Raw genomic sequence first — 15,442 nt, 5'->3', positions numbered from 1 at the left:
ATTTTGCCCTTCTTTCCTGTCACCCCTCCCGTTTAAATAGTTTCCTGTAAATTTCCTGCCCTTTAACTTCCATAAAAGAAAACAACAACTCTCCAGTACTACAGTAAGCAGAGCGTCTTTCCTCCAGATCAAAAAATGTCCAAAATAGTCAAAAGAATACCTGGTTGACACTAATGGGGGGCACTAAAACAAGTTTGTCTTCCGCTTATCCGAAGCAGACTTCCCTCTCCCCGGCTACTTCATCCAGTTCCTCCCGGCTGATCCCGAGGTGTTCCCGGGCCAGTTGAAAGACATAGTCTCTCCAACATATCCTGGGTCGGACGTGCCCTGAACCCAAAGCTCATGACTAAATCTCATGACCAACATGACTGCAATGACTAAATAATGACTTTTATAATCCCAAGGAATAAGGTCATAGGTTTGGTAAAGTTCAACATCTTTTCATTTGTGTGTTTTACACAAAATAATACAGAATAAAAACAAAACAGACGCAGTCACCACTCATTAGAATCAGTGTAAAATTACAAACAGCACTAAAAACATGCACCATTCATGCAACATGAACTTGAACCTCTGCTGCCCGCAACAACCCGGGTCTGATATTGGAATTGCAATAATAACCCACAATAAATAAATGACATGCACAATTGGGCCACATTATTGTGCTGCTAATTTAGATTTCATTCAATCCAATGGACCTCCTGGCCATGGACAGATTTTACGGATGTCAAATTATCAGCGAGTATTTGCATTTTTGTGCTGCAGCAAATGAAATATGTACATACTGTACGCTCCAGGAACATGTATATTGCAAGGTGCTGACTGGGTTTGTGTTTATTTTAAGCAACATACTGCAACAGAAACACATACAGGTGGTCCTCGGCTTACGAACCAGTTCCGCTCCTTGACTTAATTAACTTAATAAGGACAGTAAGAAAAAGATTCAATGCAAGAATAAAAATAGGAAAACTCCTTACTTTTATCCCTGTGGTTGTCCCACATTCTTAAAAATTGTCCCAGGCCAGTCTGGATCAATAACCTCTTCTCGTCCCAGAACCCATGACCCCTCTAGCGTTCAATAAACTTTATCCTTCATGATGGTCGCAACAGTCGAGCAGTTGGGACCAAAAGAGCGGCCGATATTGGCTTTTTCTGGTGTTCCTTTTCACTCCCATGGTGATGGCTTTCCTTTTCCTTGACACACTGCGACTGGGAGACATTATGAAGTCCAGAAAGTTACGAATAAGCGATGTCATCCTCCCTCGTTCCCTCCCTCTATTCTTCCGCCTAGCCTGTGACGAGCTCTATAGCGAGTCTCTTGTTTGCGGACCAAAATTGAGTTTTTCATTAATTTATGGGAACACCTGTCGTAAACAGAGGACCGCCTGTATAGCATAGGATCTATCCAGTACCACGTGTATTAAGCATGACAAGGAGACCGGCATCCTTACAATCCAGAACAGTCCTATTTAGACTTTGCACATATTAAGAAATTGATCATTCATGTGTAGCTAATTGAAAGTGTGGTAGCAGTTATTAATAGCTTATTCATAGGGTGTTTTATTGTAATTACATTTAACCGTCAGGCTCTGAAGAACACCATTATTTGAAGCCGACTGAAGCACATGCAGCATGCTATGTTCCATAGATGTCCCACTTACCTTGTCGTCCTGGTCAGTCTCTGTGTCACACTGCAACAGAAAGAAAGGCAAAGCTGACACTGACTGCAGGCACTTGAATGTGACACGGTGCATACAGCGTGCAACCTGCAGACTGTGTGTTTCCAATGGCATCATCTGTACGTGTGCCATTACTCTCACTCTGAGTCTTTGAGTTGAAGCTACAACCTCAAAACACTAACCAGATGACAATGCGTAGTTATTATGGGCATACGAAGCCGTACGAAGAAGCCCCACACGTTGTACCGCTGGATTTGTGTCGTTTGTGAGCAAAGCTGTGTTTATTTTTGGGAACACACTGTGTGACCATGGCGACGTAATTAACAAACCAAGAGGAAATGCTATATTGGGTGCACACCTGTTGTAATTTCTCAAACAAAATGATGGGCCTGTCAGTCAGGCAACGTACACGTAGCAACACTCCTTTTTGGCACTTTTGGTACTTAGTGCAAATTGCTAGGTGCCAGCATTTTAGCTATTATACTCATTTTGAAATGAAATGCAAATATATACTGTACATACGGCATAATGTAGGAACACTATAGAAATGCATTGGCACTTTCGGTACAGTCGTCCTTCGCCTTTTCATGCTTCAACTTTCTCTATCACGTTTTTTCCTAATATTGTATATTGACAGCAGCTCCTCGCTGTTTGGCGGTTGACTACGGCCTATTATTAGTCACAAACATGCATATGTAATTGTATGTGTTTAAAAATGGCTAAATGAGCTAAAATACAAATATAAGGCACTCAGAAGAATACTGTACTCAACACATTCAAAGACAAAGACCTGGGTACACGTGTCCAACGTAGCATCATCGCCCCTGATGCACTGCCAGTATTTTCGCATGCAGGTTAGTGGCTGGGTGTAGTTATAATGTATGCAGGTTTTTATTACTAGTATCAACTGAAACAAACCATAGGCTAGGGGTGTGTGTGTGTGTGAGTCTATATTATATATATATATATATATATATATATATATATATATATATATATATATATATATATATATATATATATATATGTCTTATTATGTTAACAAACATATTTAGAAGGCTGTAAACAGGTTTTCTATGTTCTAACTATGAAAATATTCCATTTCTAAATAAGGAATCCTACTGATAATATATATATATATATATATATACATAAATTCACTTAGCATAGTCGGGTTTGGAACCAATTAAGCACGATAAACACGGGACAACTGTACTTGGTACTGTACTTAGTACTATCTTGGTAGGTGCTAGCATGCTAACTGTTAGCATGTTGGCCTTTCTAGCCATGTCAAGTGAGCTTCCTAGTTCAACAGCTTCTTAGCTGTCATGTCTAAATGCAAATACATACTGTACGTGGCATGATACAGGGACACTATCGAACGGCCATCTCACCTTTGTTAGGTGCCCGCAGGCTAAATGTTAGCATGTTGGCATTAGCTGCAGCTATAGCTTTTGTAGTTGTCTATTCTTGCTTGATGCTGGTGACGAGAAGGAAGGGGACCTTGCAAATGGAGAGATGAAAAAAGTGGCTAGATTTCTTTTTTTTTTCTTTCCTATTTCAATTTCAAGGTCCACTTAATTCTTTATCAACTAATTAGTGTCACGCTGGGTGACTGGCGGCCTCTAAGTTGTGCATATGGCTGAGGTGCAGAGAAGCACTGAAGTCAGTAATGAAGAAGGCACTGGGGGGAATATAGGCAGGGGTTGGCATTGTACGTGTGTGTGTGTGTGTGTGTGTGTGTGTGTGTGTGTGTGTAGAACCAGGAGTGAAGCTGCGAGGGTGTCGATTAAAGAGAGGAGGGCAAAAGATTGACAGCGCAGGGAGTCAGCGACAGAAGGCCCTCCCCTCATGGCTCTCGCTCCTCTTTTTTTTTTTTTTTTTGCTTCAATCTAATTTTTTTTTTTGCTGATCCGGCCCCGCAGAGCTCAAAGGTAGCTGGCTGGGCATGTGACTGGTATGTTTCTCAGGCTGGATGCTAACAAGCAGCCATGCGAGCTCAGCAGGAGCAGAGCATCCAATTTACAGGCATGTCCCACATGGCTCCCGGGGCAGCCAGCGGCACGCTGCCATGATGGTCAGCTCCAGCAACTCATAAATTATGCAGAGGCAATAAACGCACTGGGCAAACACTCCTCAGACGTTCCCTTGCTTATCATTTCTATCTCACTTGCCCTCTCTCCCCCACCCACAGCATTTCAACATCCATCCAAATGACAGACAAGCGCCGGCTCTAATTTTAAATTCAGTATAAAGAAGAAGTGTGGGGACGGCTAGCCATTACATAGATGAACTGAAAATAGATAGAACTGTATATATTAGGGCAGTGAAAATGAACACATTAATACAAATGAATTCATTTGCATGATATTCCACTGACTAGTGCAGACTGGAATGAACCAAGTCAAAAATGGATGACTCGAAACAACACATGGGCCGTCTCGATGGCAAGTTGGAGTAACAAAGCCTCCCCCAAAATAAACAATCAGCTGGACAATCAACCATCAAGTAGTCTGCACCCCGCAGGAAGGTTTTGTTTCACCAAAGCGCCTCCGTTTGCACTGCAAAGCAGACGCAGTCTTGGTGTTCCTCCGCAAGTACTTTGGTGACCTCGTCGCACGACTTGGGCCAAACCACCCTCATTCAACGTTGACACGATTGCAGAGCAGATTCCAAAAAACTGCAGACGAATGAATACGGTCGAGGACTTGGATCGATGGGCTCCAGGTCAGGGCTTTTCCATACAAAAGACACGGACCCCGCATCGCCTACGCAAACTGACAAATTACCGTTCAGGGTAACCACCGCACAACGCTGGCTCGGTTTGGGGCTTCAAAACATCGGTGCAGGAAAACATGCCTCATTTCAGTCACAGCGAGACGCGCTGACATCAGCTGACTTCGGGAAAACCCCTTGAAAACAGACTGCTGCCGCCAAGTGGAGTCTGTGAAGAATACTTTAGTGTCCAGTAGAGGGGGCCGCACGGTGGTCTAGTGGTTAGCATACCCGTGAGCCTAGTGAGGATAAATGGAAATGTACAAATAGTTTGTATTTTAAGCATCCAGCGGGGGTGGGGGGGCACATGGCATCAAGTCCCATGTCTGAAGGGGTACGCCACTGTAAAAAGTTTGGGATCCGCTGCTCAAACGTGACAATAATCCAGAGCGCCGTGATAGTCAGTGTGCGATACTTTCATCCAATTAGCGTAAATAAAAAATAAAAAGCATGCATTCCAATACAACCGTCGAGACAAAAAGAGTCACGTCTGCTACGGCCACCCACACAGACGTCACGGCGCCGCAGACGGTACTTGATGAACGGTGTTAGCTCCCTCAGACGCTAGTCAGGAAGTGACTACAAATGACACGAGTGAGCATTCATTAGCTGCTCCTGCGTCGGTACACACAAAACAATCGGGAACGCTGGCGTATGAAGGGGTTCAAATAACGAACATCATCTGTGTCTTTTTTATGAAGTTGGAACCAACTTTTCTGTTTTGCACTCCCCTTTCTTCTCCCCCCCGTTCCTGCGGTACTGCTTGAGCAGCCGATTGCTTTGATTGCCAGGAGAGAAGCCAGCTGGAATGACTTGCCCTTGCTTGTGAAGCAAATGGAACATGCTAATGGAAGTCATCGTATTACCCGATGCAAAAGTGCCATAGCTCATTACTTTAAGATAAAAGGATATCATTGTAGACGGCGAGCAGAATTGACTTTCGGCGCTGCGACTTGATGATGATTTAATCAACTGCTCTCTTTCATTTCTCATCCCGGAGCCTGTTGCTTTCGCAGGTACCGCTAAACGAAGCCCTCGCACGGCTAGAAAAGAAAATAAATGGCTATCATTATGTCCTATTTTTTTTCCCGGGGATAGAAGTATGCAAATTTCCCAGAGCAACAAAAGATTGAATAAAAGGGAAAACTTAATACAACCGAAATACCTTCATAATAATACACAAAATCTGTTCAGACAGGCGGACAATACGAGCATGCTTACAGAGTGGAGGCGCTCGTGCAAGTAAGGACGGTATACAGATATACTCTCAGTGCTTGGTGGTCATAGCTCCAGGAAATGAAAGGTTCTTGTGGCCCACAGCAGCGAGGTCTCCGGAACCGCTCTGAAAATCAGACTGACGACACTGCAGAAGCAACGTGCTAGGCCGAGGAGTCCTTGCTAAACACGCCCCCTCAAGTTCCTGCGGTGGGAAAGGGGCTTTCCATGCATTGCAGTGATGCACAGTCGCAGTCAAACAATTATGGATCATGCGTGAGCTTAAATAAACAGAAGAGTTTGAAGGGATGTTACATTCCATCTTCGAATACCTGGTGTCTAACGCTAAACCTCTACACTACAGCATGATCTGGAGCAGTTAACAATCAATGCTTATCAAATAACATGACAACAACATAAACAATTCAATCTAACGCATCAGACTTGCTAGCGACTCATCAGCGTTGGCCTGGTAGACTAGTGGCAAACAAACTGAGACAAGCTAGCTAGCTTTGGAGTTGCTCCACTTCTCCTTACGATGCAGTTGGACAATCGTATTCAAGTATGGACTTGTTTAAGCAAGTGAGTCACAGTTCAGTTACTGCTAACCGGGTAATGAGTTGGTTTATCTGTAGTTCAATGTAAGCTAGTGTTATGTACCAACGTCATGAGTGAGTGAATGGTGGTCGGTGCAGCGTCAGTTGTAATGCGGTTGTTTACCGGACCCATTGTGGTGAAGAGCCAGCTGAGCCACAAGCTCCCTCGTCCTACATTCCTCCTCTCACCTGTGGTCTTAAGCTTTGGGGAGTAACCGAAAGGGCAAGATTGTGGATACAAGCGGCCGAAATGATCTTCCTTCGCAGAGCGGCTGAATCCACCCTTAGAGACAGGGTTAGGAGCTCTGTTATCCATGAGGGACTCCCAGAGAACAGCCAGTGGGGGCCTCCTTGATGCCTCCCTGGTGAGGTTCTGTGCATGCCCAATTGGGCGGAGGCCCCCTGGGTAGACCTTGGACACGCTGGAGGGTCGACGTCTCACAGCTGGCCTGGAATCGCCTCGGTGTCCCCCTAGTGGAACTGGAGGGGGTGGCCGGAGACTACTACCCCTGTAACCCGGATAAGCGGAAATGGATGGATGGATGGATGGATGGATGGATGGATGGAAGGATGAATGGATGGACGAACATCTGCTAAAGCAGTGAATAAAGACACAACAACAATGGTGCCATTGAAGTCAGTCTGCCAGGCAGAGGTAGGAAACTGGTCTAACTTGAAGCACGTCAAGTCCAAAAAGGCAACCATTAGTCTGGGAGGGTGTCTGACAAAGGAAAGCGATACCCCACCCAGGGTGAGTATTGACAGAGGGCCGTATTATACTGTATAACAAGAACCTTGTGTTTAGTTTCAGTAACCCAAGAATGCCAAACATTAAATTCATCTTTAAGAGCTGTTGATGTTGGCAAGTGTCCAGACCACTTCTGATTGCCCCGCTGCCCTCATTGGGGTCTCGCTTTTGGCTGCACGCTTTTACAAATGCCCCTGCGTTCTGTCCGCGCACCATGCATTTTGTTTACATTGAGCTGAATAAGAGCAAATTATTCTTGTCCCAAATCATCCCCACATGTGAGCAATACTTCTTGAAAAGCAGGGAACCATTAGGGGCCTCAGACCAAACGCTAAATGTTGCAGCTTAGCTATCACCTGCAACAGCAAGCCTCCCGCCAGCGCTAACGACAGAAAAACGTCTGAACCATATCACGCACATAAAAGACGCAGACGTGGCATTTCCTCTTCCCTCAAAAACGACTAACAAATGATTACTTACAAAGAAAAACATATTCAAAATAGCCAAAGTGCGCTAAATACGCTTCATTTACTTATAGTGTGACGTGCATATTAACTGAGCTACTGCGACATTGATATTATTATTATTGACGATCGAACTACGTTACTGGCGTATTGACACCTCGGCACACCACACCGGCGAGCAACTAGCCGGCTAGCTTCACCCAACACTCACACTGCCTCAAGCCACTACCAAAACGTAACGCGACATGTCGGAGCTGCCGCCACTGCTGCTGTGTTTTTATTTTTGAGTTTGGAAAAGTCGACGCTAGGTGTAGGCGTTTCTATGTTGCTATGTGAAATCAGTACGCCCAGGAAGTAAGTTCCGGTAATGCTTAAAAGGACCAAACTACGGCAAAATAGCGTACGTATTACATGCTGTCATGAATGTGCTACACGGTTACAGCAGGGATAGAAAATGTGTCTTAACAGCGGTCGGCATCGGTGTGCCCATTACGTGCAGTAATAAGCTGCCTCTTTTTATCTGTTTTTATACCTTTAGAACGCACGGGTGTTCATAAGGACTGTGAATGATGAGCAAAATTCCCCAAAAAGTGCAGTTTTCCTTCAAGCGTGCGAGTGCGAAGGATGCACATTGTTGCCCCCATGAGTGGCATTAGCCTCCGGTAAATGCTGCTTTCCATCCATGGCCACAATTAATTATGGTCGATAGTGGTTTCATCGAGGCATCCCTCTGCTCACAGGAGGGGGTCTGTTTATCAGGTTGAGCCAGGCTGTCCTGCAGGATGGCTGAGGGGGTTAACATCTTAAGGACCGGCACCGGGAGCAACAGGGCTCTGGCTGTAATGCCGTGTTGACAGTAATCGATGCCAGAGTCAATGAACCCATGCTATATATCCGGAAGCCCACTGAAATCTATTTTAGGAAAACACAGGCCAACATATGCCAAATCACAAAACTTCCATGGCAAGCCTGGCCTAGCATTAGCTGCTCCGAATGCTGCAAGTATATTCCTCAAACGCTCAAAGAGGGGTGAAAGCATACTTGGTTATTTGCCTGGAAGCTGGAAAACCAGCATGAGGGATTGCAGCCATTACCACGGTCAGCTCTGACGGTGCCAATTTGATATGGTGTTGTCAGGGACTCCTCGCTCCCCCCTTCGAGCGGTTCCTTCTAGATATAGCGCCGCATCCTGATGCTTTTTGGATGAAAACAGTCACATGGCAAAATGGTTTTCTTCCCCTCCCGCTGCATCCTGCTCCATCTGCTGCTGGGGCCCGGCTGCCGCCGACCGCCTGCCTGTCACAGCGTGTGTGGAAATTAGCTGGGGAGGAGGTGCTCGCTTGTGCTAATTACATTTTAATCATTGGAAATGTGTTGGCAAATCAAGCCTTGATGATGAGCCCAGAGCGCCTCGCTGCAGGTTGGGGATGGGGGGGGTAGGAAGGTTGTGCTGTTTCACCCAATATCACCAAGCTGGACGTCTCACCCTCCATAACGCTTGATATGGCAGCATGCCCGACCTACTGCTGGGTGGGGGCAGTGGAACATCAGTCACGGGAACACGAGGAAGACCAGAAGGGGAAAATGGACGGTTTTTGGACAAAGCCATGAGGAGGGCTGGTGCCACGTAGCTCACACTTGCCAGTTTATTAGGTCTAACGTGTCTCCCGTGTTGATGGTGGGAGAACACGCTATTTTAGTTGATTCCTGGTTTCATGATTCTATACGTTGAAAAAAAATGGTTCAAATAAATATGGCACTTTTTCTTTAAGTTACATTCCACATTGCAGAGTAGTACCCACCAGTTTGCCCGTTTTTCTGTTAACTTAAAAAGTTCACACCAAGATTTTGCCTCAGTTGGCGTACATTTTCCACTTACAGTCCAAGATGTTGCAGGTCTTGTTGTGTTATCAATACACTGCATGAGTCCAGCTGGTGTTCTTAATGTATTTTTATCACAAACATCATTGCTAGCAGCCTGTTAGCTTGCTGGGAAGCAGGAACCAGAAGTCGACTCCGTTGCAGTTGACGCTGCAGTTACACGGTTACGCCACAAGTCTAGTTAGTCTTTTCTTTTGATCACGGCTGCAAAACAACCCACTTTGGAGCCAAGGAGAGCTGCAAGTGCCAGCATTTTGATAAGAACGGTGAGAAACACTGCTGAATTCAAGAAATAACTCCTAGCAAAACACGAAGGTGGTGTCCGAGTGGATCTCGCTGCCACGTTAAATGTTCATTTTCATCCCTTTCATGCATCATTTATATGCACTTCAAAGTGTTTTCTGCATGTAAATCTATAGGTGTTTTGTGTATAAATGTTTTGTGTTCATTTTATTTGCTTTCTGGAACAGATGAATTGCCTTTACTTTATTTTACAACTTCATGCAGTGTGAAGGTAAGGTCATGTAAGATAATGTCTTAACGTTTTGTGTCATCACTGGTCACTAGAATAGTAGATGTCGCTTGCATTTCAATATGTTTTGACTAATTATAGACCATCGTCTACCCTGAAACAATAATTCATTTGTGAAAAAACGCCATATTGCGAGGGCCGACTGTACTAACGCACACTGGCTGAATCTGGTTTTTGATTTAGCTGACTTCTCTGCGACTGATTGCTGAATAAACTTTTCTTTAGAATCCATTTACATGACTTTTTTTTTTTTTATATATTCCAAAGTTGAGCTGGTTGAAGGAAATGCAACACGACGTGTCTACTGGGTCAGACCTTTAAAATAAGCGTGGCTCTGCTACGACGACATTGAACGTGCAATTTCCACAGCGTCTGCTCAATGTCAAACTGTCTTAGAAAAGCATAAAAGGACAGAAGAAAGCTGGGGGACAAATCAAAATGAATAGAAAACAGCCTGTGTGTCGATGCAGTCGCCGACGGAACAAGCCTCTTTCAGCACAAAGAATGTTTCGTCAGAGAGGACTGGTCTTGTCTGGTCCAATGTAATCGAGGCCGATCCACGTGTGCAGCAGCAGTCAAATGCAGAAGGCTGACATCTGAATGCAATTTCCCTTCAGATGTAAAGTTTTATCCACAAGATTCCCCATTTGACCGCAAACTGGAGATTCCAGTCAGAGGATGAACCGGAGCTAAGGGAGGGACGGCACAGGAGAAGGGCATACAAATGAAGCCTTCCATAAAATATATGAACTTTATAGTCTGTGACCTACGGATTCAATACTCTGGAGTGCCTTCCTAATATATTATATTCCACTCTCAGAGAGATCATGTTCTAGAACAGGATGTTATTTACTGTACATACGTACAGCTGCATCTCCAAGGACAATTAGAACAGCTTAAATAATACTAAAGCAGAGAGCTGACACGCCGTTTTTAAAGCAACCTAATACAGAGGATGAGCCGGCGTATTTTAAGACATGCAAGATGAAAGGACACACACAACTTGTGTGTAGAGGAAGACTGAAGTAAATGTGAGACGTGGCGGCACACTACTGAACTGACGCCTGTCAGAAAAGAGATGTCGCCACAGGGTGAACCTCTTTGTGGATCAGTCCCATCCACCCACCCAGCCAGCACTCACGGAAGGCTGACACATTTCAGGACAAGAAGGTGGGCCCAGAGAGGTGAAGCCCTCCTATAATAATCTGTTACACAAGCGGTTCCCGAGCTTTCCTTCCAGCAACATCTCAAGGCGATTCTTTCCGTTGGGCTCTGCAGTGCCTGGGGGGGTGAGGTAGTTGCTGTTTAGCTGATAGAAGTTTAGCAATGAAAGTGTGAGTGCTTGTACAAACACCCAGAAAAACATGCCTCACCCGGAATGACTTCAAAAGACAAAACGTCCACGGGTTGTGGCAAGGAAGCAGTTACAGAGGATCCCCCCACATTTGAGATGCGGCATTCACAGCCCTGCAAATGTGTGGATTTTTCTTGAAAAGAAACATAAATATACGTATAGCTCCCTCACAATATGCATTTTTTCCAAAAATGATTCATTTAGCAATTATTGCTAAAAAAATATTGAAAGACGAGTTGCATGTCGTATTCTGGTCGTCAGTAATGTTACACTGACGAGACTTGACGTTAAATGACGTTACCTTTCGCACTGGCTGCTGAGCCCAGCTAACATGCTATGGCTGATATCGAGTGAAAAAAGGTTCTCCTCCCATTCCGTGTGGAAGCGGTAAGTTTTGGCTTCTTGCTTTGCCCTTCTTCCTCGTGCCATTTGAAACATTAAGGCTAACTAGTTAGCTCGGTAGCTAGCTATGCTAGAAGCGCCCGTATATTATGTCCCTCCAGAGATCCTGTAGCCTGCACAATGTGGCGTAAAAAAAGAAAAATAGGAGTGTACAGGTGACTATATGGGTGTTATTTGATGTCTACAGGGCTCTAGTAATGTTAGAACACGTATTTAGAAAGTCATAAACAGGTTTTCTATGCTGTAATTATGAAAATATTCTCCTTATTAATATTGATTCCTACGTCGTGGACATTCATTTATCGCGGTCAGGTCTGGAACCAATTAACAGCGATAAACGAGGGACGACTGCGGATACAAAATATATACATAAATGCCATTTTGTGCTTCGTGCTTTGGCTTAAAATACACATTTTCAAGCATAAAAATGGCAAAATGAACTAAAATACAAATATAAGGCATTCAGAGGACATGCGTAGCTAAGTAGCATCAACATCATCTTCACCACAGAGCAAGTTGCAGTATTTTCAAGGTTAGTGGTTGTGTGGAAGAACTGTGTGTAATTCGAAGGTACAGATGCTTAAGTATTATTGTTATATAAGCGTGTGGCGAGCGCATCAGACGGAACAAACCGTAGGCTAGCGGTATGTGTGTCAGTGTTGCCAGGTCTCACAGGAGAAACAGGCGACGAGCTCCCTGAAAACAAGTCCAAAACAACAGGGAACTCGGGAATTTGCAAGCGACTTTACAAAAAAACAAGCCCGATGCCGCAGACTTGTCAAGGCTGATGTGTATGTGTGTGAGTCTTTAATATGTCTACTTCACGTCTTACGTCTTTCTCTCATTATGTCTGCCATATTGGCCAATATGAGTGTAAAGGGGACAATATGGGTGGTATTTCATGTCTAGAGGGCTCCATAAGTAAGGAATCCTACTTCATGGAACTTCACTTATCATCGTCAGGTCTGGAACTCCCACCATAAACGAGGGACGACCGTATATATTGTTTTCCGTTTCCACAGAAAACGCATCATTCAGCATAAGCCGGATATAATTATAAATATGTGATAATGCAGGTAAAATGTACAGCATACACGGACGACCGTTAGAAATCCCACAATATTGCATGTGTTTGTCTTTATGCTTCACTAATAGTTTTTTGTTTTTTTGACTAGTGAGCTCAATCTAACCTCATCTAATAATGGCAACAGTCTCTTTCATTGCAAATGTTGATGGAAAAGCGTCAATGTCAGTGTGTGTAGCTGTCGATGTGGGTGTGTGGGTGTGTGTGTGTGGGCGGCTGGGCGCGAGCGAGCTGTCAAAAATACATTGAAATACAAAAGACATTGATATGAGCGCAACAATTACTCCCATTTTTTTCACCACTTGCTGGTGGTCCCAGAAGGTAACCCCAGAAAAAAACGTGCATCTGCTGTACTCTTTCTTGGGTAACAGTCGATCCCTCCGGACACACCTGTTTGTAGTAATACCAATAGGGACTAAAACATATGAGCATTTTACAAATACATCCTGAGAATATGAAATATTCAATTTGCAGCAATGAATTCCCTTTAACCTACACTATTAGGAAGTGATCCTCATCGCCTGCTGCCGTGCCGTGTTTGTCAGAAGAAAACGGCTCATTTGCACACAGGCTTTTGGCTGAGGGAGGGAAAAACATCAGGATTAGGTTCTGGGCCTCTAATCACTTAACTCCTCACACCTGATGACACACTATTAACTTTGAATATCTCCAGTGACCCCGCGGGTCGTTGCCCATCACATCAAGTTTTTATTAGGGAATTTTCCTCATCATTAGCCGTGGCCTGGAAACGAGCCATTAATATTCATACTAGCAAAGCAAAATGAGGTCCCACTGATTTTCCATCATCCAGTCTATCTGCACAGCTGCCGCCGTTAACAATCACCCCGTTGCTGCACATTTGCCACGTATCATTATGACGCTCCATAAAGCCTTTTTCCCCCCCAGATACGCCCATGATGGGAATGGGGCGCAAGGTGGAGGAGGAGGAGGAAAAGGCTGTAAGGCTGGCAGCCAGCTGACGCCCATCAGAGAGTAACAGCCCAGCTTTGCCAACAATCTGCCTGCAAGTCTCATGCAGAAAGGCTGGCGCTGCCAGTGCTAACAACCCCTGCAGGCTCTGCCAGGGACACTGCTGAGGTATGGAGAGTGTCCTGGTGCCCTCCTATTAGAACACATGCTGTTTGTCATTCCATGCTGGCAGAAAGACACGAAAATGCATTTGCAAACATTTATAATCTTGAACAAGATGACGACTTAGCCGTTATTATTATTATTATTATGATTAATGCATCTGAAATAAAGCCATTTGGATTTAACGATTCCTATTAAGATTGGTGAGGCACCACACATTAATGACATGTAATGATCCATCCATCCATCCATCCATCCATCCATCCATCCATCCATCCATCCATCCATCCATCCACTGCTTTTCCTGTTCAGGATCAAAAGGGAGATGGAGTCTATCCCAGCTGATTTTGTGCAAAAGTTGGACCACACAGGTCAATCACAGGGCACATATTTGACACGTTCCCCGAACCCACTGACTAAAAACCTGGCAAGAGAAGCAAAATTTCAGGTAAAAGTGCACTCAAATGTAAAAAGGTGACGGTACAATGTTACGTTCATAAAACCTTGCAATCGCAAGCCAATTGTGTCGGTGGTTACAGTCGTGATGATTGGACAGGTTGGCAGACACTCCCAAGTAAAATGATTAAAACAGCACATTTCACCCTATCAAATATCCATAATCCTGTATCTTTCTGTAAGAAAATGGGCACATTTCAGACATCGTTGCAAATAGTGATTAATCATGATTAATTAATTTGAAAAAATGTGATTAATCAGATTACACATTACTGTAATCATTCGACAACTCGCCTTTTAAATGATCTCTTGATGTCGTTATCCAAGAATAGCTTATTCATTGTACTGAACTTGAAAATCGTATCGTCAACGACGTTGAGGCAAATTGAGGCAATAAGGTGAGACATCAACCAAAATTCAAATTAGCTGCTGGTGCAAAAGAACCCCCAGAAAAATCCCTTTGTTATTTTCCCTCCATTTGCTAGCTGTCATAGTGTACATGTGAGTCTCCTCATTATACAGACGCGATTCAAATAGACGCATAGTCGACACACCCCTGTCACTGTCTGGAACACAGGCAAGCCACAAATATGAATAAACATTAGCTGTTGTCACGGGCTGGTCTTTGAGCTGCGAGGCATACAAAGATCCGCTTTGTACAAAGTAAAAATATTTATTTTGAAAGCGTGATGCAGGAATTAAAAGGAGCCCTCGCTAAGTGCTAAAACAAATTACTTGCAGCACACTAAATTATATTTGCTACACCATCAGTGAGATCAAACGAGCAGAGTTTGACTCCCGTGCTAATGATTTCCTGCGCTCACCTCCTTTCGTGTCCCATGGGTGTTAATAAATACTCTGCTTTTTGTACTTGTTTGTTTGTTTGGGTTATTTATACATTTCACAGCTCCAGCTTCCTCTCCTCCTCCTTCACATAACCCACGTTGGTGCGAGGCAAGGGGAATATCAAGCAATCCAGGGACAGCAGGCTCCTGGAAACTGTTCTCGACTCAAGAAGGATGAGTGGGTGAGTGTGGGGTGACTGACATAGCCCTTCGGCTGGGTTTAATTAGCATACTAATACTGACTGAAATCCATGAGCCAGGCACCTGATACCACCATTCCCGCCATTCCTGGAGCAGCACAATTAAGTGTCCTAAACGG

The 15,442-nt window shown here is 44.3% G+C and overlaps 1 protein-coding gene across 15 annotated transcripts in view; it reads right to left on the bottom strand.

Annotated features, from left to right (window-relative positions):
* Window positions 1-15,442, bottom strand: part of auts2a (activator of transcription and developmental regulator AUTS2 a) — a 288,099-nt gene that overhangs the window by 115,958 nt on the left and 156,699 nt on the right. For 14 of the 15 annotated variants that reach the window (XM_054755144.1, XM_054755142.1, XM_054755140.1 and 11 more), the window contains one exon: window positions 1,662-1,691. The exons of the other annotated variant lie outside the window; for it this stretch is intronic. In XM_054755144.1, the coding sequence (XP_054611119.1) occupies window positions 1,662-1,691 (30 nt within the window). The remainder of the gene's footprint in view (window positions 1-1,661; window positions 1,692-15,442) is intronic. 15 annotated transcript variants of the gene reach the window in all.

The sequence above is a fragment of the Dunckerocampus dactyliophorus genome, chromosome 16 (genome assembly GCF_027744805.1).
Source record: "Dunckerocampus dactyliophorus isolate RoL2022-P2 chromosome 16, RoL_Ddac_1.1, whole genome shotgun sequence".
In the NCBI taxonomy this organism is placed as follows: Eukaryota; Metazoa; Chordata; class Actinopteri; order Syngnathiformes; family Syngnathidae; genus Dunckerocampus; species Dunckerocampus dactyliophorus.
Note: the sequence above shows the minus strand (reverse complement) of the source record. Positions and strands in the feature narration are given on the sequence as shown.